This window comes from Falco cherrug, chromosome 3 (assembly GCF_023634085.1).
Source record: "Falco cherrug isolate bFalChe1 chromosome 3, bFalChe1.pri, whole genome shotgun sequence".
NCBI classification, from domain to species: domain Eukaryota; kingdom Metazoa; phylum Chordata; class Aves; order Falconiformes; family Falconidae; genus Falco; species Falco cherrug.
In genome coordinates, this window is record NC_073699.1 from 63,301,524 (window position 1) to 63,325,453 (window position 23,930).

At 40.8% G+C, this 23,930-nt stretch overlaps 2 protein-coding genes across 6 annotated transcripts in view; one reads left to right on the forward strand and one right to left on the reverse strand.

The window, feature by feature from the left end:
* Window positions 1-36: 36 nt before the first annotated feature.
* PSMG2 (proteasome assembly chaperone 2) lies at window positions 37-10,546 on the forward strand. 4 transcript variants are annotated; one of them, XM_014287215.3, is made up of 8 exons: window positions 37-170; window positions 1,824-1,995; window positions 2,641-2,699; window positions 5,383-5,501; window positions 6,835-7,008; window positions 8,240-8,360; window positions 8,779-8,889; window positions 9,825-10,546. In XM_014287215.3, exons 1-7 carry the CDS (start codon window positions 102-104, stop codon window positions 8,869-8,871), a joined length of 807 nt encoding a protein of 268 aa, XP_014142690.3. In that variant the 5' UTR covers window positions 37-101; the 3' UTR covers window positions 8,872-8,889; window positions 9,825-10,546. The 4 variants fall into 4 exon arrangements, with proteins under 4 accessions (XP_014142690.3, XP_014142696.3, XP_027654342.2 ...); XM_014287221.3 differs by having other exon boundaries at window positions 9,828-10,546; XM_055704986.1 differs by lacking the exon at window positions 9,825-10,546 and adding an exon at window positions 1,169-1,312 and having other exon boundaries at window positions 78-170; window positions 8,779-9,063.
* A 7,464-nt stretch (window positions 10,547-18,010) lies between these two features.
* Window positions 18,011-23,930, reverse strand: part of PTPN2 (protein tyrosine phosphatase non-receptor type 2) — a 32,531-nt gene continuing 26,611 nt past the window's right edge. The window contains exons 9-10 of one of the 2 annotated variants that reach the window (XM_055704983.1): window positions 22,971-23,072; window positions 18,011-18,369 (exon numbers count right to left, since the gene is read on the reverse strand). In XM_055704983.1, coding sequence (XP_055560958.1) covers window positions 18,348-18,369; window positions 22,971-23,072 — 124 coding nt within the window. In that variant the 3' untranslated portion in view covers window positions 18,011-18,347. Of the gene's footprint in view, window positions 18,370-19,059; window positions 23,073-23,930 lie in introns of those variants that run through there. The other variant, XM_055704982.1, reaches the window with a different exon arrangement.

Genomic DNA, 23,930 nt, shown 5'->3' on the forward strand with positions numbered 1-23,930 from the left:
AGGAAAGGTCGCGGCGCTCGCCACCGCCTCCTCCTCCTCCCTCTCTCCGCGCTTCCTTCCTTTCCTCGCTTCCTTCCTTCCTTCCTTCCTTCGCGGCCGGTATGTTTGTTCCTTGCGACCGTGGCGGGGGCTCCGTCAGCTCCGAATTTGAAGGCTTCACTCTGCTTATGGTAAGTCGCACTCCTGCTTCCCCCCCACCCTCGATAGGCCTGAGGGGGCGCTGCCCCAGCGGGGCACCCCGGAGCGGGCGAGAGGGACCCGCCGCTGCCCGGGGCCCGGGCGCTGGGGGCTTCTCCCCGCCCTGTGGGGCGCGGGCGGGGGCCTGTCTCCCTGGCTCGCCTGCGCCTATGGGGAAGGAGGGCTGCGGTGTTCTCTCTTGCGCGGGGGTCGTCCCCGGGAAGTTGCCCGCGGTGAAGCGGAGACGAGCTGGGTTGGCGGCTGCAGTGCCCGTCCGTGTATCTATCGGGTGTTCTGCCGGGTAACAGAGGATTTGCAGGGGCCCGTCCCGGGGCTGGTTCCTGCAAAGCTTAATGCAGTCTCTCCCGTTTCTGTTAATTTCTACCTCCTCAGCCCCCGTTTCATGCTCCTGTGAAGCTGTTATGTGCCTATGTTATGTTAGCTATATGCTATTGCTCTGAGATGTCAGGTGCTCCACGTGTCATGTTACAAGGTTTGTAGTGCCTGTGGGTTGCCGCTGGAATAAAAGTTTATTTTTGCATTTAGAGGCTGTATGTAAATGTTTTAAATTAAAAATTCCTCGTTTCTGCTATATTTAAACTCCGATTAGGATTTAAGAAGTGCTTAAATCTCCTTCATACATGGTATGAAATCAATTTAAATTATCTGCCTGAGATTACTTTGTTTACTGTGGGGCAAGAGTTCCACTGCAGGTTGCGAAGTAGCAAACCATTATTTTTCCTACTAGTGAGTCCCTTTATTCCTTAAAGGTAACCTTACGGCATTTCAGCGGGGGCTGCACAGCCTGGGGTGACTCTGCAGGCTGCACGGGAAGTCAGTCCGGCTCAGCTGACTGCAGCGGGAAACACATCACTGCTGTTCTCTTTTGTCTGGGCGTAACAGGTTATTGAAGACAAGCCAGTTTGTAATGACACTCTATGTCCACTTTCACTGTGAACTTACCAGCATCAAATTTGGTGTGTTTCTACAGTTGGTGGCGGCAGCAATTCATAGATGCAAACTTGCTTATAAATTAGAGGGAAGCAACTGAAAATTTTACCACTGTCTGCCTGTAATGTATTTCTGTAGAAGGACACAAACTCTTTGAGTTTCTCTTCCTGTGCCATCATCTTAGGTCAGTATCTGCCCTGATTGGTGATAACCCATGGTAATTCCTATGAATTGAATCCAGACCCTTAGAATTTTCATCCTTACAAAATGAAAAACAACCTGCTCTCGTATATGGGTCAATTTGAGATTGAAATGTTTAGTATGTAATGTCATTATTACTGTTAGTGTCATTGAGGCCTGCCAATCTCGGCATTAGTCATTTGAGTGACTTTTTTTTTACTCTATCCAAAAATTTATCCCTCTGTATCTGCAGGGAGAAGACAAATTTCCAAGCCTTTTAAGTTTAGTGTGAGACAGGATTATTCACAGAAGTGGCCAGGATGGTTTTTGTGGGACAGGGACCAAAGTCTGTATTGGTAATCTATTAAGAAATAGTAACCATTGTCAAAGGATGAGCAGCCACTTTCAGAAATCATGTTTGACCAGAATTTAAGTAATTTAAACTTCCACTGTTTGAAGAGCATCTTATATGGTCCGTAAAACACACTGTAATTCGGTAACTTCTGCTGTTTTAGCCAGCAGTGTCGGTGGGAAATGTTGGTCAACTGGCAATAGATCTGGTGATTTCCACGCTTGACATGACTAAAGTGGGTTACTTCTACACTGATTGCTTGGTGCCAATGGTTGGAAATAATCCATATGCAACAGCAGAAGAAAACTCAGTGGAGCTGAGTATAAATGCCGAAGGTGGGTATTGAATGCTGAAGGTATTTGCAGGCTGCATAAGGTGCAAGAATGTTACTTTTACTTTTTTGTTGATGTTACATTTTGCTTGTGTAAATAACGTTTAAACTACAATCAGCAGTAAGTTCAGTAACTTACAGATAAGAATGTATTTACGCTTCACAGAAGAAACTGTTACTATTGGAATTTTGGATAACCAATTTGACGTGTGGAACCAGTAAGTAATGTTGAATTTCAAACATTACAGCGCAGCCAAAACTCTGTGGGTTTAATCCAGAGTAACATGAAGTGTGCGTATATTTACAGTAAACTGCTGGAATGCAAGCTGAATTTCTGGTGTGGAAGGATATTTATCCTCTTTTCTTCCTTCCTTCCCACCTATGTTGGCCTTTTTCCTTATGTGGTGTTTCTCCTTCTCCCCCCTTAAAATTTTTAGTTTCTTTCTCTATATTGATAACTGCATTTCATCTTTTTTTCCCCCTATTAAATAACAGAAATCTCAGGATAATCTGAGAAATGTCTTCATATATTTTTCTTCACTCAGTCCTTTGAATTTATGACAAATGAGATTAAGACCAGTGAAGACTTTCTAAACCCAGATCTCTTTTTTGCTTTCTTCATACAAACCTTAATTATTTCTTGTTGTAGTGTATTCGTTACCTTCAAAGAAACTTGTCGTTCTGCAGATCAGATCACCTTTTATAAAGGTATGTATGTTCATTGGTGGTTCTTACTTCACTATTCAGTTTGAATAGTTCTGCTGGCAAATAATATAAGTGGCCTAGCAAAATATTTTTCTACTTTGTGCTATAATGTGTTCTGCAGTTAATACAGTTTCAGCTAACAAAAACTGACTTCTGCATTCACTGAAGGTTGTTTTGGTTTTCCAGGCCCCAGAACATCCCGCCTATGTTAGTAGATTTTACTTAAATATGTCCTTAAATATTAACAGTCTTGAAAATACAAAATGGTCTGGGTTTTGTCCATTTTTCTTTTTTTTTTTTTTTTTTCACATTTATTGGTTTTGTGTGGGTTTTTTATTGTAACGGCTTAATTTTTGGTGTCACTCCAATTTAATTATTTCATAGTGTTCTATGTTAAACTGATTCATAGAATGATTTAGGTTGGAAAAGACTTTGGAGATCGTCAAGTCCAAACATTAACCCAGGACTGCCAAGTCCATCACTAAACCATGTCCCTAAGCACTGCATCTACGCATTTTTTAAAGACTTTCAGGGGTGCTGATTCTACCACCTCCCTCTCTTACAATGCTTTACCACCCTTTCAGTGAAAATCTTTTTCCTAATATCCGATCTAAACCTCCCCAGATATAACGTCATTCCTCTTGTCCTGTCACTTGTTATCTGAGAGAAGAGACCTACCCCTGCCTGCCTACAGCCTCCTTCCAGGTAGTTGTAGAGAGCAATATGGTCCCCCCTGAGCCTCCTTTTCTCCAGGATAAACCCAGTTCCCTCAATTGCTCCTCGTGAGACTTGTGCTCCAGACCCTTCACCAGCTTTGTTGCCCTTCTCTGAACACGCTCCAGCACCTCTACATCCCTCTTGAAGTGAGGGGCCCAAAAATGAACATGGCATTTGAGATGTGGCATCAGCAGTGTCGAGTACAGGGGGACAATCACTTCCCTAGTCCTGCTGGCCACACTATTTTGGATACAAGCCAGGATGCTGTTTGCCGCCTTGGCCACCTGGGCACACTGCGGGCTCAAGTTCAGCCAGCTGTTGACCAGCACCCCCAGGGCCTTTTTCTGCCAGGCAGCTTCCCAGCTGCTCTTCCCCAGGCCTGCAGCACTGAGTGGGGTTGCTGTGACCCAGGCGCAGGGCCTTGCACTGAGCCTTGTTGAACCTCACACAGTTGGCCTCGGCCCATCAGTCCAGCCTGTCCAGATCTCTCTACAGAGCCTTCCTGCCCTCAGGCAGATCAGCATCCCCCCGCCAGCTTGGTGTCATCTGTAGACTTACTGAGGGCGCACTCCATCCCCTCATCCATATCATTGATAAAGATGTTCAAGAGAACTGTCCCCAATACTGAGCCATGGGGAACACCACTTGTGATGGGTTGCCAGCTGCCTGTAACTCCATTTACTACTGCTCCTTGGGCTTGGCAGTCCAGGCAGCTTCTTACCCAGCATAAAGTCCCTTTGTTCAAGCCATGAGAAGCCAGTTTCTCCAGGAGAACGCTGTAGGAGACTGTGTTGAAGGCTAAGGTCCAGGTAGACAACATCAACAGCCTTACCCTCGTTAACTAGGTGGGTCATCTTGTAGAAGGAGATGAGGTTCATCAGGACCTGCCTTTCGTAACCCCATGCTGGCTGGGCCTGATTCCCCAGTTGTCCTGCATGTGCTGTGTGATGGCACTCAGGATACCTGCTCCATAACCTTCCCCTGCACCAAGGGCAGGCCTGTAGTTCCCTGGATCCTCCTGCCTGCCCTTGAAGATGGATGTCACAGCTGCTGACCTCCAGTCTTCTGGGACCTTACCGGTTAGCCAGGACTGTTGATAAATGATGGGGAGTGGCTTGGCGAGCTCTTCTCTCAGCTCCCTCAGTACCCTCAGGTGGATCCTGTGCAGCCCCATAGACTTGCGTGTGTCTAGGTGGAGCAGCAGGTAAGTAACTGTTTCTTCGTGGGCTGTGGGGACTTCATTCTTCTCCTCCTTATCCCTGTCTTCCAGCCCAGGGGGCTGAGTACCCAGAGAGAAGCTGGTCTTGCTATTAAAGACTGAGGCAAAGAAGAAATTAAGTACCTCAGCCTGTTCCTCACCCTTTGTGGCAAGGTTCCCTGCCACATCCAATAAAGGATGCAGATTGCCCTTGGCCCTCCTTTTGTTTCTAATGTATTTATAACATTTTTTGTCATCTTTTATGGCAATGACCAGCCTCAATTTCAGCTGAGCTTTTGCGTCTCTAATCTTCACCTTGCATGACTGCATTCATTATGTAAAAAATGAAGAATTTAGAGTTACTCGTTAACTGGACGGTGGCTATAATTAAAATAAGCAGAATACCATGCCAGAAAAAAATTTATGCTGTGGTTTTTAGCAGTTCAAAGTGGAAAACTGTGATCCTACCATCCCATTTTACTCTAAAGCTTTTTCCGTTGATATTAATGGCACACAGACTTGGTATTAGTGTTGTAGTTAACGTGGTCTTAATGGTAATTTTTATCATTGTATGTGTAGTTTTGATTAAGCAAACAACCACAGCAGTCCTCTGCTTTTTTAAAAATGTATGTGAAGCTGAAGGCTAAATGGATATGAAGAGGAACTTGCATCACTGCTAAACATTATATGTAACACCTAGTATTGTTGGCTTTTAGCTTTTTTTTTAAGGATACTATATTTTTCACTTTTTTTCTCTGTCTTTGCATAAAGAACAAGTACAGGCCATTCTGTCAAATGCTGCTTTCTTGGGTGAAAAGTAGCAAATGTGCCCAAGTTGTTCTTCTGTCTAGCAGCCATGCCTACCAGCGTGATGATGAGCAACTTCTTGGGTATGTTTGTGTCATTAAAAGACCTAATTAATGTTTCTGTTCTTTTTGACAAACTGATATATTTCCCTCTGCTGAGTACTTTTGACAGGGTTGTTACTTGCCTGTGTACATAGGTCATAAAATACTTAATACACTATTAAAACATTACGTTATACGGGATTAGTCTCTGAACTTTGTTAGTTACTACTGTCAAAAGTACCAAGCAAACAATAAACTGTAAGTAAATTGCACTAGGCCTGCACTGTCAGTCAACAGAGCCTCAGTTTTAACTTCTTAATTTCTTGTGTCTGTAGGTATTGTCAGGGATTAGCTACTAACATACAGGTCATAGATTAGATTTAAAAGTTAATTAGAATATTAGTTACTTACCACTTCATCATTCTATATTTTGAATGTAGTAGTTGTATGCATGTAGTAAGTAGTTTGAATATACAGTCAAATCTGTAGATTTAATGTAAGTTGTCATTCTTTTTTCATAGGAAGGTATCAGGTTTGGTTTTTTGGTTGGGAGGCAACTGCAAGGTTCAGAGTGTATTTTTATTAGATATTACCCCTTTAAAAGACAAGCATTACTTGCTGATTGAGGACATCATATTTGGTGATTTAACAAAAACAAAAATAAATCAGTATTTTTGCAAAAGAGCAGTTATCTTCAGGCTGTATAAATGCAGAGGGCTTTAAGGGATGTTTAGGTCCATGCACATTCCAGATACAGTTACCAGTGATGTTTGCATGCAGTTGCAGAATGGCCAGCTAACATGGAATGGAATGAGAGGGTCTGATGGTTATTCGATGTGGTCTGAGTCATAAGGTGTGATTTAACACCCTACCCCAGCACCACAGAATAACTCTCTTAAAGCAGTTTCACTAAAGAGTGAGGGTAGCGCATTCAGAAAATGCTTAGACTTGACTGAAGTTTGCATATATTTGCAGTGTGAGCTTATTTAGAATACTGTATCACAATGAAGTCCAAGTTTACCCTAACAAACTTTAAATTAATCACCTCTTATCTGAAGGAAGAAAAAGCACGTTTTATTTGTAAATAATTTTAAGCAGTTCGCCTATTATCTACTTATGTGTCTGGTACTTTCCAGTTATTGGAGCCTCTAAAAAGCTGGTATGTTAGTTCTGTTTGTGGCAGAAAGTTGAGTAGCTTGTACTGTTTTGAGGCCACAGACAACTTTTTTAACCTTGATTTGAGGAGGAAGGAGATGTCAGTGCAGTACATTGGAGATGTGAAGTCCTCAATGCTTGCAGCTTTTTTCCATCACAAGTAATAACATTGGTAGTGTCTTTTATTGTCACACTAAATGTATTCTTGATTTGTTTCTAGGACACCACTACGCTACCTACTTACACCTGACCTGGAGAAAGCATTTGGAGGCCTTATGCAGGAGCTGAACTGGAAAGAAATGGAAAAAGTAGCAGCTTACCCTGGAATAAATGATACAGAAAAAATTCTACATATTCCTGGAGGTGGCATCACAAAACTATTGTTTACTGAGAGGTGAGTCGCCTAAAGATAAGCACAGAAGGATATCAAAAGTCTTAGTTTTGGTACATGGGTAAAATTATCTTTTAAACCACTATGTAATAGGAAGAGGAAAAAACCCTCTTTTCATAAAAAGGGCTTTATAGGAATAGTCCAGATCAAGCCCATAATTAAGAGGGGAAAAAATAGGGAATTCTACATCATAAAGTTAAAATATTGTAAAAACGTAAGTAAATGGGCTAAAGGAAAATAATGAAGTCTTTACAGTTAAGATTGTCATTAATCTGGTATCTGATTTTAAGCAAACCACAATTTATATGTAGTAAAATTCCTGTACCTGTGATACTTTAACTAAAACTGTTTCCTGTGGCAAATAGTTCCATTGTCAGTTGTAAAAAAACCCAACAAATAAACCACCCAAAACCAAAGAAACAAACAAAAAATCCATTAAGAATGCATTAAGATTTCAGGGCCAGCAAACAATCTGATGTGCGGGTTTTGTTAAAAGGTGTGTGCATCAAAAGCTGTGCTGAATGCATGTCTTGAGTTTCAAATTTTGGGTAGTAACATGCGCTTGTTGTGGTACAGCTGTGTTAGCTCTGCAAAAGGTGTTTGTTTTGTCAGGTGGAAAATTCACCTTTATATTTTTTTAGCTATTGTTTTTGACGCCTGTCCAAACGGTTGCGTCTAAAAGCAGGAGAGTTAACTGATGTCTTGCTGACCTTTGTACTGAGTTCAGTATGGAAACAATATACAGACGCAAAAGAAAAGACCTCCCAGGACTCTAGGGAAAAAAAATAAAAAATATAAACAGTCTTAATATCTAAATGAGAAAGTTGGGAATCTTTTGAGTAAAGCAGTGATGTGCAGCCTCCAAAACTGCTGTTTCTGTACACAGGAAGGTAAGGAGTAATTGTGTCAAAGGATAAGTGTAAATGCCCCACACAAAAATGCAAACTAGGTATGTAACAGAGGCCCTGAGTAGCTCTTCCATGACCTAGGATTCCTGCCTCACAAAGCAAAGAACAAATTCAAGACTAAGAAAAAGAACATGAAATGTGAAAATGCAGTCAAAGAAGTCCAGAGAGGAAAAAAAATCTCTCCTATATATGCATACATTTCTATTTTTTGTTTGGCTTTGGTTTTTTTAACAAGCCATATGCAGATTGTTGTTGTTCTTAATACATAAATATAATTGTTCTGGATTTAGAAAAGAAATAGAAATGCCTACTCATTTTTGTTGCAGCTGTTCAAAAGGAATCCCAATGGCAGTTCTTCTGAAATTCTGCTCAGAAGGGGACAACATCCCTGATGCATTTGCTCTTGTTAACTATCTTAATGAATGGCTTCAGCTAATTAAAAGTGAAGTAAGTGCTGTTTGATCTAGAGCTCCTGCTTTTGTATTTTACATCCGTTATTTTCATTTTTCTTCAATCTGGAACATGAAAAATGTTACTCAGCTGAATTTCAAAAAAGTTAAAAATGTATGGCTTGGGTTCATTTTAGCCCTTGTTCACCAAGGATACACCAAATTAAAGATATATTTTGATTAAAATTTCCCCACCTGAAAAAGTAAACCTAAATAGCAGGGGGCTTGTTTGACAGGTGCAGGGAAGAGTTGTATAAAGGTTTAGTCCAGCTTGATGTTCCAGTACTCTTTTCTAAAGCAACCTACAATGATACTGACATTTGAAATGCTGCCCATTATTTCAATACCTGTGCCAGAGACAGTAGCATTGTTACTGTTTAAAACTTAATGAATTACACTGTGGGGTTTTTTTGCAGAGCAACAGTTCCACAGATGCTTCTTCACAATGGAAAATACCAAGTTCTTGGCGCTTACTTTTTGGCAGTGGTCTTCCACCTGCACTCTTCTGATCAATTTTGAATTCTTCTGTAAGTTGCGTGTGCAGTTTCAAACATCCCTGGAGAAAGGGATTGTTTAGTAATCACCAAGTAACAGCAGCTTCCTCTTTTATCTATATAAATTCTTTATTTAAGGAAAAACTCCTTTCATGTATATGTGTAGCTAAATAAAGTAAGGTAACTTTCACAAATTGACCAAAGAAATATGTGTATTGAATAATTATAGTTGAATTTTTTTCTAATAAAATATTTATAAAAAAAAACCGTTTTCTTTAGTTAAGTGTTCTGGAAAAGCTTATGGTTCACCTTGTTAATGTAGCTGAGAACTTGAGATTGATGTGAAGGCATAGACCTTCTTATTAAGATAAAACCCTGCTCTTCCATGTCAACTGTAGATCTTAGCTTTTTTTCAAAACCTGCCTGGTGATGTAAGTGAAGCTCAGAAGTGAGCTAGTTCTGCCATCTTTTCCCAGTGCTGCTGCAGTAGCTTTGACTGGAGGTACTGTGAGTGACAGCAGCCTGTTCTATCTTTTCTGATTTAGTTCCGTTATGTAACTTCCATTCTGCTTCCAAGGGTTACAGAGATGTAAAACTAAAGCTTTCCAGGTAAATGAGCCACCTTAGACTGATTTGAAGATTAACACAGTGCTCTGAAATACAAAGGAATTGGAATGTTGCCCTGATAGCAGGCAGTCTGGTATCTCTGTATTTTGTAAGCTAATTTGAGACACCAGTTGTGTGATGTGTAATTCATGCGCTTAACATTTATAATGGTATTTGTTGCATTATTAAGCTAAATGTTCAATTTTGATCTTTTGGAAGTGCTTCTTCACATCAGCTTATTTAAAAGTAACTAGAAGTTCCTAAGACTTTATGAATTACAGACATGAAATATATACAGGGTATAATTTTAAATACTAAGTTTGCTAAATAGATTTTTTAATATTTTTTTTTTTTTTGGCCAGTAGTACAAATGATGAGGAAGAGAACAGCAGGAGTCCTGAAGAGATCTGTTAAAGGTGTAGGAATAAGATTCAGTAGTCAGCTTGGCTTGAAAACCTGTGCCTGTTGGTAAAGAAGAGCAGTTCAGTGAATGTGACCGATCACCCAAAGGATGCTGTATTGACTATCTTTTCAGGTTGTTGAAAGTTTGAGGTGAGAATCATACTGAGTGCCTGTCACAGGGGACTAACATTTGAATGAATATTCAGTTACTGATCTTTTTCCACAAAACAATGAGAAATTTAAGTGCTTCCCAGTCTTAAGTCTGCTTTACAGAAGCAGATAATGCAGGGCAAACTGAATCTTGGAGAACTGATATGTGGAGCAAATGCTTCATATAATGGTATGTCCAAATACCTTCAAATAATGTTGTAAAATGTAGGTGTTCTCATGTTAGATATTGTATTTTGAGTCAATCACAAACCTAAATATGTGTAGAACAATGTGAGCACAAACTACCTGCTGCTGGTGTTAGGAGAACTGGAAAGGCTTCATGATTACCTAATGACATCTGCAGTGGTTTTGTTTTGTTTTTTAAAGGTTTTAATTGTATTGTCACCAAAGCTTCTTAAAACTAAATACCATACTAGAAATGTGCAGTGATCCTTTGCTCATATTAATAAGCTTTTACAGTAGTAAAGCACAAAGATGCCATGTTTCATAAAGATGCCATGTTTCATGAAGTTGCCATGTTTTGTGGTGTAAAAATGAGCTATGAATAGATTTAAAGTGTTCAGGAATGACTGATGTGCCTGTGATTGTGAATCAAAATAAACTTACCTGAACAAAAAAGCAACTTGCTACAACTGGATGCAAGCTACAACCAGAAGCTGAACCAAGGAACACGACTGAAAAGATCACATTAGTCCAAGCTTAAAGATTTATTTTGGCTCATGGTCTTGTAATTGTTTTACAAGAAGCTTGTACAAGAAACAAGAGTTTCTATAGGCAAGTGGAAGACTGAACTTTTGCAGCCTGCCTTCATATAGATCCCATCGTGGTGATACTTCATGCTTGCAAATACTGTTTATTCAAATTTTGCTGTTTTAAAAAAATGACTACTGACCTAAACATTCTTCTGATGTTGTTCTTCGTTGTGATAGATTCTCTGTGAATGTAATAAATACATCCCCTGTAACTGGACAGCAGTGAGCACACAGAGATTCGGCAACTGTTGCAAGAGGGTAATCTACTGCTGTACATTTTTTTTGGAAAGCTGAATCTGCCAAGCTGGTCAAAAACTTTTGCCTTGAACCGGTAAATACTTGGAGTATTTCTTAACTTTAAGCACATATTCCTGTGTAAATCACAAGAACTACTTACTGTTCTTATGCAGTGCTGAATCTGGAACTGAGTATTCATTTTCCTTGATTAAAATCTGAGGTTCTAAGAAGTCAGAAGTCCTGGTTTGGGCTTCAGCCCTGATAGCTAGCAGGGTGTATCAGATTTACCAGTAACACCCGCAGCTGACCTTGGAACGAAGCTGTAGGAGATAACTGTTCTCCCTTTGGTGCACTGACCCTGCACCATCTGATGAGCATGTCTGGTTTGAGTAGGGGCTTTGCTGGTGGGCTAGAGAATAGGTCAAGGAAGAATGGCCAAGCAGTTTAAACATACTCAGAACATGAACTCTGTTATTTCAGATGAGTGGATGGATACGGGTAGGAATAATACTTTGAACTGACAGCTGCTACATGGAATGGTAGCTTTTAAAGAGGGCAAAATATTTTAACTTGTGGAGTTCTGTTGGAATCACTGAGCAACGTGATGGAGGTGGCTGCTTAAATCAGCTGTACCTTCCTGAAGTTCTCCTTGAGATGAAAACTGTTTTTCAGAAAGAAGGGGACGAATGCCTACCCCTGCGTTACCTTAGCATAGGTCCTTCTACTAGACAAGCATGGCAATGTTCCTGCATTTTTGCAGGGCTCAAATAATTATGACTGTAATGACTGTGAAGAAGCAGCCCTGATTTTATTACATGAATTTGCAAGGTACTGAACAGCACCTATCAGAGCCAGCTCTTCAGCCACAGCTTGTGTATTGCTTATGCAGTAAGTATAGCTCTTTGGAAACAGTTACATATGCACTGGCGATGCTTCGTGAGGCTTTTTGAACTGTCACAGGATGTCGGTGTGAAGTAAAAAAGGAATTATCAACAGGCACTAGCTTTTAAGTTTCTTAGGGCTTTTTTTTGTTGTGCTTTTGTTGTGTTTTGTTTTTTTTTTAAAAAAAAAAAGGTGATTGTGTAAGTTGATTTAGCTGGTTCCATTTAAGTACTTAGTTCCTTTGGATCAAATTAACTGCTTCGTTTAGGTCTCTTCACAAGTGTTGTTATTCTAGCACCTGTGAACTTCAGCCATGCTGCTCTAAACTCATTTAATACCTCTGCCATCTGCAACCTGGGGTTCTCAACGATGCTTAGTATTGCAAACAAGTTGGGGAGTATGTGTGTTGCATTGTAATAGATTAAATTTCAATCAGAATTAGTATGGCTTGGAATAAGAAGCTTTGATAGAAAGGTAGAGGAGGAAAAACCAGGATTCTGAAGCAACAGCAAGGGAGTGTTTGATCACCAGGCCACAGCAAAGAAGCATTCAGAACTTTTCTGAGGCATGAGAGTTGTTTTTTCTGTCCTTTTACTGATTACAGATAAAGGTGCAATTTCTTATGAAAATATTCTTGCAAATAGCTTAGGCTTAGCAATTTTTTTTACTGTTGTTTTGACTAAATCAGTACTTATGTTACAAACATCTTGGGTTTGTTTGGTTTTTTTAAACAAAGATCATGACTCTTTAAAAACACATCTTAAAAATTCAATTCTTTTAACTGTTTGCAAATAAAACGATGCAATTCGGAGTGCAAGCCAACCAAGATTCTTTAACGCTTTGTGAGTGTTTCTAAATACAGGTATGCTGGTAGTCCCATAGGGTTTGTGTGTCGAAAGGAACGGCGGGCAGGTGGCAACACCCTGCTGTTGGAGGTTAACAGGGACTCAGAATAAAATCATGGCTTCAGAGAAGATGTTGCCCTACTACATGCTGTTCCTTCAGTAGTTATACACCTGAGGAAAATCCGTTTGTGTGCTCGAAGAATACAGCACGCGTGAAGGCAGCAGGTAAGCTGTTTCTAAGATAATGCCAAGACCCCTAAGAAAACAAAGTAGCACTTGAATGTATTTTAACCTAAAAGCCCTGTCATATAGTTAACTAGCAGTAGCTAGGATGGCTTTCCTGCCCCCTTTCCCTTAAGATATACTTCTTAACCTTTTCGTCTAAATCTTGCAATAATTTTGCAAGAAAGGCAGGCAATGGAAAACACAAAATTAAGATTTGTTGGTCTTATTCTCTGTTTTTATTGATTGGAGTGACTGACCTGTATAGCCATACTAGTCATGAGCAGTTCTCCACTGCTGGCATCTCTTTTCAGCTACTAACAAGAAGTAGGAGGCATGAAATCTACTATTTGCAAGCAGTTAAAGGCTGATTTTTTTTTACAATTCTATCACTCGGAGCTCTTCTAAAATTCTCCACACTCTCTTAAGTTATGATGAACTCCTTGCTCAGAATTGCATCAGCTTTCTCCTCTCCTGCGTTTGTCTAGTTTCAGTGTTACACTGTTCTGCTGTAGAGTTTTTCCATGAATGCACAGATCCTCAGAACAAGAGTTAAACTACTCTGTCCTCCAGCTAGGAGCTTGCATGTATGACAATGTTACCTGTGGTTGTTGGACTGGTAGTTTTAACCAGCAAGATACCTCAGCTTACTGTTGTCAGAGATTGATGGTTGTAAAAATGATTCCATAGCTCGCTCTTCCAATCAGAAAGGAGCAGTACACAGTGGATCACTATACTGCAGAAAAGTCTGCTCTAATTCTTGGCTTATAAGCTACTTAGTGATAGTAAAGATGAAGCCTTGACCATTCCAGACAGACAACAAACTATTTTTTTACCATATTGTGAAAAATAGTAAGCCTTATGGCACAAAAAGTGGTTAAGATTCCCTACCGTACTGCTCATTATTTAAAAAGTAGAAGTCAGCATCTGAATTGTGGTATCTTCTGATGTTGCAACTACAACTATTAAGCTCTTAACCTGAAACCCTCACCACAGAGGCCAGATTGCTGCTTTCAAGCATTGTCTTTGCCACAATTGGGAGACATTTTCAAAACGGCACAATTGCAAAGAGTTTCTTGGACTTTAAGAACTGATTAATAGAGCAAGTGGTAAGGTAGAAACATGTTATAAAGACATAAAAATAGACTGAGGCTGTTCATCAAGTACTATAAGCAAGAAAAGAAAAGCTACAGCTTATTTTTTTTAATCAGAAGCTTAACACAGCAGAATGGTAAGTACAAGAAAACTATGGGAAGCAGCAATGAGCTTTCAGAAGTGGTGGCAATCCCTTTTGGGCCCCCCTTTGCGTCAATGCTGATGCAGTTTGTGCTGCTAACAGAGAAGGACAGGGAAAGGAGTCTGGGCAAGGTATACTCAGGTACCTGAGTCAAGGGGGAGAGAAGCCTGTACTGTTCCAAACTCAGGAAACGGTAAGATGCTTCAACAGCAGTGAGTTCAAACGCCGTAACAGAGAGGGAGACAACGGTGAAGAAACTACTAGAAGGTGATGGCAAATCATGGATGTGAGATGGTGCAGTTCCGGGGTTGGAAAGTGAGAATTAACCAAAATGTGGTTTTAGGAATTTCCACAGGCATCCAGACTAATAAGCTGGTGAGTCAACATGCCGATGCAGTTAGGGAACACAAAGGCTGTGCGTAACACAAGGCAAGTCTGATACACCTAAAACAAGTTAGAAAAACTAGCTGTATTTGAAACTGAGATGAGTGCATAAACTGCTGTGAGGCAAAAGGGAGAAATGAGCGCGTTTGCTTTTCCCTTTACTCCAGCGCTCATGGTGGGAGGCACAGGCCAACTGCTGTGGGACAGAAGCTTCTTCGCAGACACTAACTGGTCTGTAATTGCCCACCGTGCAGCCACCTGAGGCAACGGCGATGCTTTTGCTGGGGCAGCTGTTGTCCGGCACTGTAGGAGCTCTCTCCAAGTACCAGAGTCAGGCACTGGTGTGAGCGAGGCGGAAGATGGGCTCCATGCTGGACAGGTGAAAACTTTCTTGGGCTTTGTTTTTTTCCCTTCCCTCTTCCGCGCCACCCCTAACTCCCTACCTGTTGGGTATGCATATTTAGCTACCTGTGTTCCAGTATGTTGCTTCTGAACTTTTAATCTCTATTAAAGTAGGTGTCAACTAGAATGGCTGGCTTCAAAGACTTGCTGAGGATGATAATCCCCTTATACTTTCATACTTGTGACCAGTAAGACATGCAGTGGAGTAGAGGAGGAAAAAAGACAGCGTTGAGTGTTGTTAAGCACTAAAGGATTCCTTGTAGCTCTTAAGTTACTACAGGGTGTATACAATATATAGCAAGAGGACAAATAGAATGTTAAAGGTCGGAAAAGACCTTTAAGATCAAGTCAAACTGTTAACCCAGGACAGCCAAGTCCATCACTAAACATGTCCCTAAGCACTGCAGCTATGGGTTTTTTTAAACACCTCCAGGGACGGCGATTCCACCACCTCCCTGGGCAGCCTGGTCCAAGGCTTGGCCACCCTTTCAGTGAAGAATGTCTTCCTGTTATCCAACCAGCCAGTATCCTCCCTTGGTTTTCCTCTTGTTCTGTCACATATTATCTGGGAGAAGAGACCTACCCCCACCTGCCTACCAACTTTCAGGTAGTTGTAGAGAGCAGTAAGGTCGCCCCCTGAGTCTCTTCCTCTCCAGATGAAATAAGCCCAGGCTCCCTCAGCTGCTCCTTGTAAGATTTGTGGTTCAGACCCTTCACCAGCTTCCTTACCCTTCTTTCAAATGAATTATGGAGGCATGGAAGGCCCGGACAAAAGCAATGAAGGTGCAGTCATTTGCCTCACCATGTTTTTCTTAAGTGAGCCATAGATGCCAAGTACCTCAAGAGGCACTGATGAGTAGAACCTCAAGGAGAAGGAAAAAGGGGAGCACTCGGTACTGTTGAGTGCTTCCTAAAAGAGCAAACCCTCAAGGCTTTCACTGTTCCCTGTGGAAAAGGTACTGATTTTCACTCTTCCAGACATATCGGTCCTTACTGGGACAAGGAGGCAGCTCCCCAGGCGGCGGCAGCTGTCCTCGCTCTCTGTGGCCCCAAGAGACCGGTGCAAGCCGCTCCCAGCTTCTCCAGCTGCCCCAGGACACATGAATCCAACTGCTGCACCCACCTTTGCCACCGCCCTTTGCACACCAAAATCCTGAACAGTGCAGTGGTTTTGCCCTCTTATGATGGCTAGTAAAACCAAAATCAAGTACCCTCTGCAACAGTTTTCTTGAAGATGGAAAAACCCCAAACCACAGAAGCCAGTGATTTACAGCTTTTCCGTTTGAAATTCTGCAAGTCCATCATTCTTCTAGTCCCATTTCTTTAAGGCTGCAATTAGACACCCAGTTGTCCTTTTTCTCTCAGAAAGTAGCCTCTCCCCTCACCGTTTAAAATACATCTTCCCAGTAATAGTCAAGAATCGTGGTCCGGCGTAGAAATAACAAACGCACGTCGGAATTCCCTGAGCCAGTAAGCCAAGCCTTCTGCTGTCACAGGGGAGCCCTCAAGAAAACCTGACAAAGCTCCGTTTTCAGAACTACTGTACCTTTACCTCCTTTGCCTATTCATCTAGGCAGCCTGACATCAAATAGTCCGGCAGCTCAGTAGATACAAGCCCTTTAGAAACCAAAAGCCATCAGCATTGTGATTTTAGAAGAGGCTACTGTGCGACAAGGGCCAAAGTACAAGGCCCCACAAGATAAAGCAAATCAGTTGCGTATTTGGTATTTATCTGTGATAGCAGCTGGTAAAATGATGAAGCACATGCATGTTCCCAGGAGTCATACACCTTATGCTTGATTACAATTCACAGAGGACAAAAATAACAAAAACATAAATCACAGCTGAAGGTAGAAGGCATGACTGGCTGAAAGCCATATCCAAAGATGTATCAAGTGGTATAAACATGTATTCAACAACAGGGTTTATTGCAGTGGTTTTGGCAGACCTCAGTCTCTCATTATAAACACTCTTGTCTCACAGCTGCACCTGAAAATGAAAGCTGAATCAAGTTGTCATGTTTTCTCCTCCAACATAGGCTAGGAACAATATTAATCTTCTGAAGAAGCTGAAATACCTCAACAAACCACTCTGGTGATTTAGACTACTTCAAGACGGTGTCAAGCATATCTTCAGCTCAAGTAATGGCGTTAAGGACTCCCCTGATTCAGCTTCACCTTCAAGTTAAACACAGCGCAACGTAGCTGCTTTCAGTTCAGGCTGCTGCTTATTTTAGCAAAAAAAAAGCCCTATTGGCCTAGTCTCCCCCCTCTTCCACGCTTTACTGTCAGTAACCATTATTCGTACAAAAACCCGTTACAAAAATATGCAAAGTACAAATTACATATAAAACCCCACCACATGCTGGTTTAGACAGTCATATTAAAGATTTTTTTTTGGTGAATTACTGTTTATCTGAACCCCTCAGAGATGGCCAGCAAATGCAGAATTTAGATCGGCTCCTGTTACAGCAGGTACAGAGCTGGAAACCCAGACCGAGCCCAGCAGCACGCTGACAGGCGGTGTGAAGTAACGTATCACACATACACCACAGTGATGGCACAATCCAAACCCCATTTAATTAAAGACACCATTGATTATGTGCCTGGCCCTCGGCTCCCTTCAGTGATACACGAACCTGGGTAGGCAGAGGTCAGCTTTCCCCATCTTTCCACCCTTCACAGCATCACCAACAAAACACTCTCCCTTCACAGAACTACTCCGAACGTTTTGTGGTATTTATAGCATAAGAAGGATTAACAAACCAACTGGTCAGATTAATAAAATAATATTCCTAGTGGTGTATCACGAAAGAAATGTGCAAGAGTTCCTCCTAGCTCAAACTACAATACTTTGCATTAATGAAAATATTTGCATAAAGCACATTCTAACCATTTTGCCATTTTCCAGTTAAGACAGGGTAACAGGAAACCTTAAGGCAAAACATTTCTCTTTCTGCAAAACAAGCTCTTAACAGTTTCTCCCTAACATAATGTGCACACAACAGCATACCGTCCATTTAAAAAAATATTTAATGCTGCCAAGAAGTATAAAAATACAGTAAGAATGGCAGTACAAAACAAAATATTTCCTAATTTATTTCTTTTACATCTTTCTACATTAATACAGGCATTATAAAAACACAAGACAGCAAATTATTTTGTTTTGCAAAGTAGCACGCTGCTGGTGGTCTTCATCCCCTCGGCGCAGTTTACGCTGTAAACAGATAACTGAGGTCTTCTTGGTACTTAACAGACCTCACTGTTTGTTCCCGAAGAGGGGTTCATGTCTTGCTTTGCATGTCAATAATTTGCAGTTTATAGCTGCAGAACATTCACAAGTCTCGAAGGCTTAGGTGTCAGTCAGTCTCGGCCTGCGACATACAACGCAAAAGAAAGTCACCGATTCAGTACACAGTACGGGGGAAAAAAAAAAAAAAAAAAAAGAAAAAAAAATAGTAGTAAGAACACAGTGGGTTTGCAACGGCCTATGAACACCAGACAGCTTCTCATGCATTCCCTGGAGCAACTACTGACTATTGCTTGCCTGTAGCGAGCACTCCTGGAAAGCTGTTGATTTTCAGAATTTCAGAACTTCCATATTACGGTACAAGGCACACGCTTGCTGGAGAGCTTCAAGTATAGGTCTCGGTCCAGCAAAGCACTCACTTAAGCACAAGCACTGCAGAAGTCTTCTGGGGCCTTAGTGGGACTACAGAAGGCTGCACCTCGAAACACTAACATGGCTTCTCATGGCTTTGTAGGCCAATCCTGGCACAGCGCATGGAAATCAAGTTTCCAGGCAAAGGTTTCTTCTAGTGAGGAAGACATCCCAACACTGGACACTTTGTTCTTAGGGAAAGTAAGGCTCTACTCCGAGGAACACAGAAAAAAACCTTGGTCTTTACAGCACCAAATATACAATCTAGTACAAGTAAAATGCTTCTAAGTTCTGCAAGCGCTACGCTGATTCATAAAGCAGCAGCTTTGCTAAGTTGAGAGACATTAAGATAATTTCTTCCACGTATTTATCCTTCCAATTTAAATAAAGACTCAGACAGAGATACAATTTTGAACACATTTATTTTTCGTACATAAAAATGAAAGACTGACCTAAAACTTTTGGGGAAAACAAAAAAGCCCAGGAAGACTACTGTGTGTTACGTCAGCTTTGCACGTTTCGTCCTCTGACTTAGGCCACTTGGGCCATGCAGAAGACTTCCTCTTCTGTCATCGTTAATTGTGCAGTCCTCAAGTGTTTCAGGTTTAACTATAATGCCAAGCAGCAAACTAATTGATTTGGTTAACATTCACTGAACTTTAAAGCTAGCCAGGCTTTGTAATTACCTGCACAATCCAATCACACATACATGCATACACATTTACACCTCTTCCCTTTTCAGTGGCATATATAAACTGATGTCGGTAAACCATTTTACTCAAGGTTCAACAGAATAAGCTGTTTCACTTGCAACATCTTACTTCCATAATTATTTTTTTTTAATTGCTATTTCACACTGAATTATTTTACTTAATACATTTCAAGGAAAATACAGATGTACCATCACTCTAAGTGGACTGTCCCTGCACCAAGAACAAAACCAGAAAACCTAAGAGATTCATTCCAAATTTACAACCCCCTTGCCATAAGGGTCCGAATGTTTGCTAATTTTTTTTTTTTTAATAAAAATATGCATCACTCGTAGACAAGTGTTCATCTGAGAGTCAAACATCATTTCATCAAATGCAAAGCAGCCCGCTATGTGTCAAGTATTCTGCCTGACGTACTTCCAGAACAGAGGGGAAAACCCAATGCAGTAACGTCGCACCACGTGCAACAGCATTTTAGAAGTAGCACAGGACCAGCCAGCAGCCTGCCAGAAACTGGGGTGGGGGAAGGCAGGAAAGGGGCCAGAAGGCACGCCCTTCATTTTTACTCTGAAGCATTTCCTGCAATAGAGGAACTGGGATCAGTTCTTCATTTTGGTCTGTATCTGTTCCTATTTAACATCAAAGTTGTGCAAAACTGCTGCAAGTTTAAATCCCACAGAACAACGGAGTATGACAAGGGCTCAGCTCGCAGTAAAAAGAACAAGCCTCCCCCAGATTTTGGCTTTTCAAGGACTGCTGATGGACCAGAGACAAGAGTTGTATCCAAATTATCTTCTGGAATGTACTAAAAGGTCTAATGTTTTATTTCCCTTCCAGCTCTCATACTGTCATGAACAATTCACCATACAAAATAGTTTTGTCCAAGACTCTTATCGGTTCACGGTCCTTAACTTTTAACAGTTAAGACTCTCAAGATACCTACAATCATGGAACCAAATACACGTTTATAGATCAATTGTTGAATGTGCAAGTCCTGCTTTATTGCATATAAAGACAGTAACAGTGTGAGGTGATATAAGATGGCCCCCTCCGGCCCTGCCCCACCCAGAAAGGAGGAAGGCCTGCTCAGGATCAAGAAAACAAAAAAAAAGCCAGAATTTAGAAGATGGAATCAGGAAAAAAAATTCAAGCAACAACTTGACAAGCCACAGTGAGAGCTCAGTGCCTGCAGGATACTGGTGGCCCAGGAAACCCCCTCTCATGCCAGCAGAAAGGCAATAAATGACTGTGATGTCACTACAGGTTTTGCCTGTGCATTTTCCCTTGCTGCTTTCAAGTATTTAGAATAAAATCTGGAATATTTTTGTTACAAAAGCATTTATTACATTCCATGTGTTTTCCATAACCAAAATATCTTTTATAAGGCACATACATTTACACCTACTATCAGTTATAGCTGCTCTGGAAAACCTGTCTTCTCAAATTAAAGAAAAAAAAAAATCTTTTGCCAAGTCTCTTGTTGACCAAAATAGTCACTGTAGTTGTAAAAATTCTGAAATGTCTTAAAATATGTTAAGTGCCTGTCTATACTGTCAGAGCAGTCAGTAAGTCATTCTGCTACTGGAGCTGCACAGTTGCTCAGTAATGCCACAGAACAAACTGTCTTGCTTTACTGACGCACAATTTCCCAAATTCGGAACCGTATGAAAGTACACTTGTTCTCCTTATCTGGACCCTTAAACAGTTGTTTCCTATATAAACAGTGTAGTCCAAAACAGTATTAGCTATTGCAAAATGAGAGTTTCAAAGAGTAAACTCAGCTTAGCTTTGCGTAGTAAACATCACACTATTTGGGCCCCATGCCTGGTACGTTACTACTAAGCTTGAACTTATTGGAAACTTTTCAAGTCAATTCCTTTGGATAAGAAGCAAAGTAATTATCTAGCTCTTTCAGTATTTTTCAGCAGTAAATCCAAGAAGCTCTTTACAGAAGGAGAAAGAAAAAAAGAAAATAAAAAAAGAAAAGAGGGGGGAAGAAGAAACCCCTCAAAATACCCAAGAGAAAATAACCAAGCTAGGAAAACGGAGGCAGAAAACACAACTTCTCTAAAGTTGCCCCACAAGGCCAACGCGCTTGAATAAATAAAATCCAGGTTTCAAAGTGCAGTACAATGCTACAAATTATTAGGTCTCACCTTGAATGACAGCAAGCTACACACAGCCATATACAATCTTGCGTTCAAAGAGAATTTAAAGGACAGAAAGTGATTTGTGTTCAATTACTGTTCAGAAGGTGTCACAGCCCAACGAACGGGAAGGGAGCACTCAACAATTTTGAAGTGACTGTAGCACAGATACTCCCAAAATTTTAAGTCGTCAAGTGCTTTACTGTCATGCCTCTAATCAGTGCTGGGGAACCTGAAAAGCAGTTCTAGACTTTGTGAAGTTACAGAAGGGGCTGATACAGCTGAACATACTGGGTACGGGAGAACACTACCAACATCTGTTTTCCATCAAAACCACCCTTGGAAGTCCAACTATAGTTTCCTTTGATGTGCTTTCTACACCTACTACTGATGAATTAGTTTTACTCTTTCTAGCAATTAAAATCTATAGACACACAAAACATTATGTTTTACATTTAATGGAATGTCAGAACTTTAACAATGCTGGCCTCCAAACAGTAGCTGAAGTCTGAATACATTAACCAACTTAACAGTATGCTTTTCACCGGGGGCTAAATTCTCAAAAGCCTTAAAAAAAATATCAAATTTCTAAGCCTCACTTAAATAATGAAAACTATAAAAAAATAAATAAGGAATGCAAATTAACAGAGTAGAAATTGTTAAGTGCTTCGTCAGACCCCTAGCTGCTCATATCATAAATTGGAGAGTCAAAATATGGGGAATGGTTGCACTATTATTTTCATGCACAAATTATAATTACATTTTGTTTCAAAATCAAATTCTTTTTGGTCAGAAATTTGTACAAACTGAGCTTTTAAAAGTACAGTGAACTACAAAAAGATTAAATATGCCATTATAAAATATATTTATCCTAGGTCATAAGAATATAAAATGTTTATGTTCATGTCACTAGTACATTACACATTACACACAGTTAAGGATAACTTCTTTGCATTAATAATGTAAATAATACAACACTGTTTATTGCTTATGTCAGGCATGAAAATTTAAATCCAGACAGCCTTCAGTAGCTAAACCTCTGTGGTTCCAGGGTTTGCTTAAGATCTGGTAGAACACCATTTTAAAAAGTGTATAAACAATTGCAGCAAGTTTGTACCTGCTCATATAAACAAAAAACATCAATTTTGTTGGGGGCAGCAGTTCATTTTTGTAAGTACCTGCAGTGGAAAGTCCTGAGACGTTGACGTGTGATCAAGTTTACATCACTTCCCTATTTTACGTAATGGTCTGTACCCATTCCAGGTGTAAGGAATTTACTGCTTAAAGTCATACCCCTAGTCATTTAACCGCAGCAAAACTAGCTGCTGGAGCAGCCAGGCTTACTGTTTACTTACAAGGAATGTTCTTGAAAATACATTTTCCAGCAAGAATAAGCACCAACTAATATCAGCGTACCAAACCCAATCTTAGTGAGAATAGGTTTCCAATATAACCACCTTTTTCTTTTTCTTTCAGTCTCATTTAGCTTCTGCTTCATCTGCTGCAGCTTCTGCGCTGTGTTAGCTTTCCTATCCTCTCGCAGTCGTTTTCGGACGGTACTTAAAGAAAAAAGAAAGTAAACCTTAAATTGTAGAAGAGGAAAAAAGGCTATTAAACCATTAAAAACAAACCTCTTCCCAACACACTCCCTCGGTAGTTAGTTAATCCAACAGTAGCTTACAGCAGTAGTATATAAAACCTAAACCAAGCAATCTTTATCCTGTTTTAACAACCTTGATGCGGACAGTTTCAGGTCAGTGAAGCCCCATGAAGTAAATGACTTACGTAAAGATCTAAGTGGTGCTTGACCTACGTGTTCAAGAAGAAACAGAATTAGCTTAATTATCTGGGCTTAGTCTTTCAACCTGTCAGTGCCTCATTTGGTGGCTGAGATTTTTTTGCATGGAGGCTGCTTCTACGTGCAACGTCACGTACTTTGTGCAAATGTTCATACTACTTAAGCGTGTGCCTCCATTGCAGAGTTCACACTAGCCTCACTAATGTATGGATCCTAACCTACTCATGTCTGCATGCAGGTTTAACAGTACTCAGGCTGTAAGCCAAATCTTGATGAAGGACACGGGCTAAAAATCAGTGGTGCGTTGTTATGCTATCACAGCTGCCTTGTAATTCACGTAACTGACACAAAAACTGCCCATCAGGGCATTCAGTAAGCCATCTGTTATTTCAGAATTCCGGTCTATCTGCATCAAACTGCTGCTTCTCATCTGCAGCCCTTTGGGCCAGGCACTGCCGCCTCCTGTGCGCTGCACGGCTCAGCACAACCCAGCCCGGTTCCTGGGTCTCTGGCCAAGGGTCCGTGTTTGGCCACCTCCATGTGGGCAGGCCCAAGTGACACAGCGCCTCAAGCAATTCCAATGGCCATTCCCAACACAGCAGCTCACAGCGGAGGCATT

What these genes read in the sequence shown, in the direction of transcription:
- PSMG2 (XM_014287215.3), top strand. Translation starts at nt 102, where the DNA reads ATGTTTGTTCCTTGCGACCGTGGCGGGGGCTCCGTCAGCTCCGAATTT. An exon ending in GCTGAGTATAAATGCCGAAG is followed by an intron (nt 1,996 to 2,640) that starts GTGGGTATTGAA and finishes TTCTTGTTGTAG; the next exon opens with TGTATTCGTTACCTTCAAAG. An exon ending in GATGATGAGCAACTTCTTGG is followed by an intron (nt 5,502 to 6,834) that starts GTATGTTTGTGT and finishes ATTTGTTTCTAG; the next exon opens with GACACCACTACGCTACCTAC.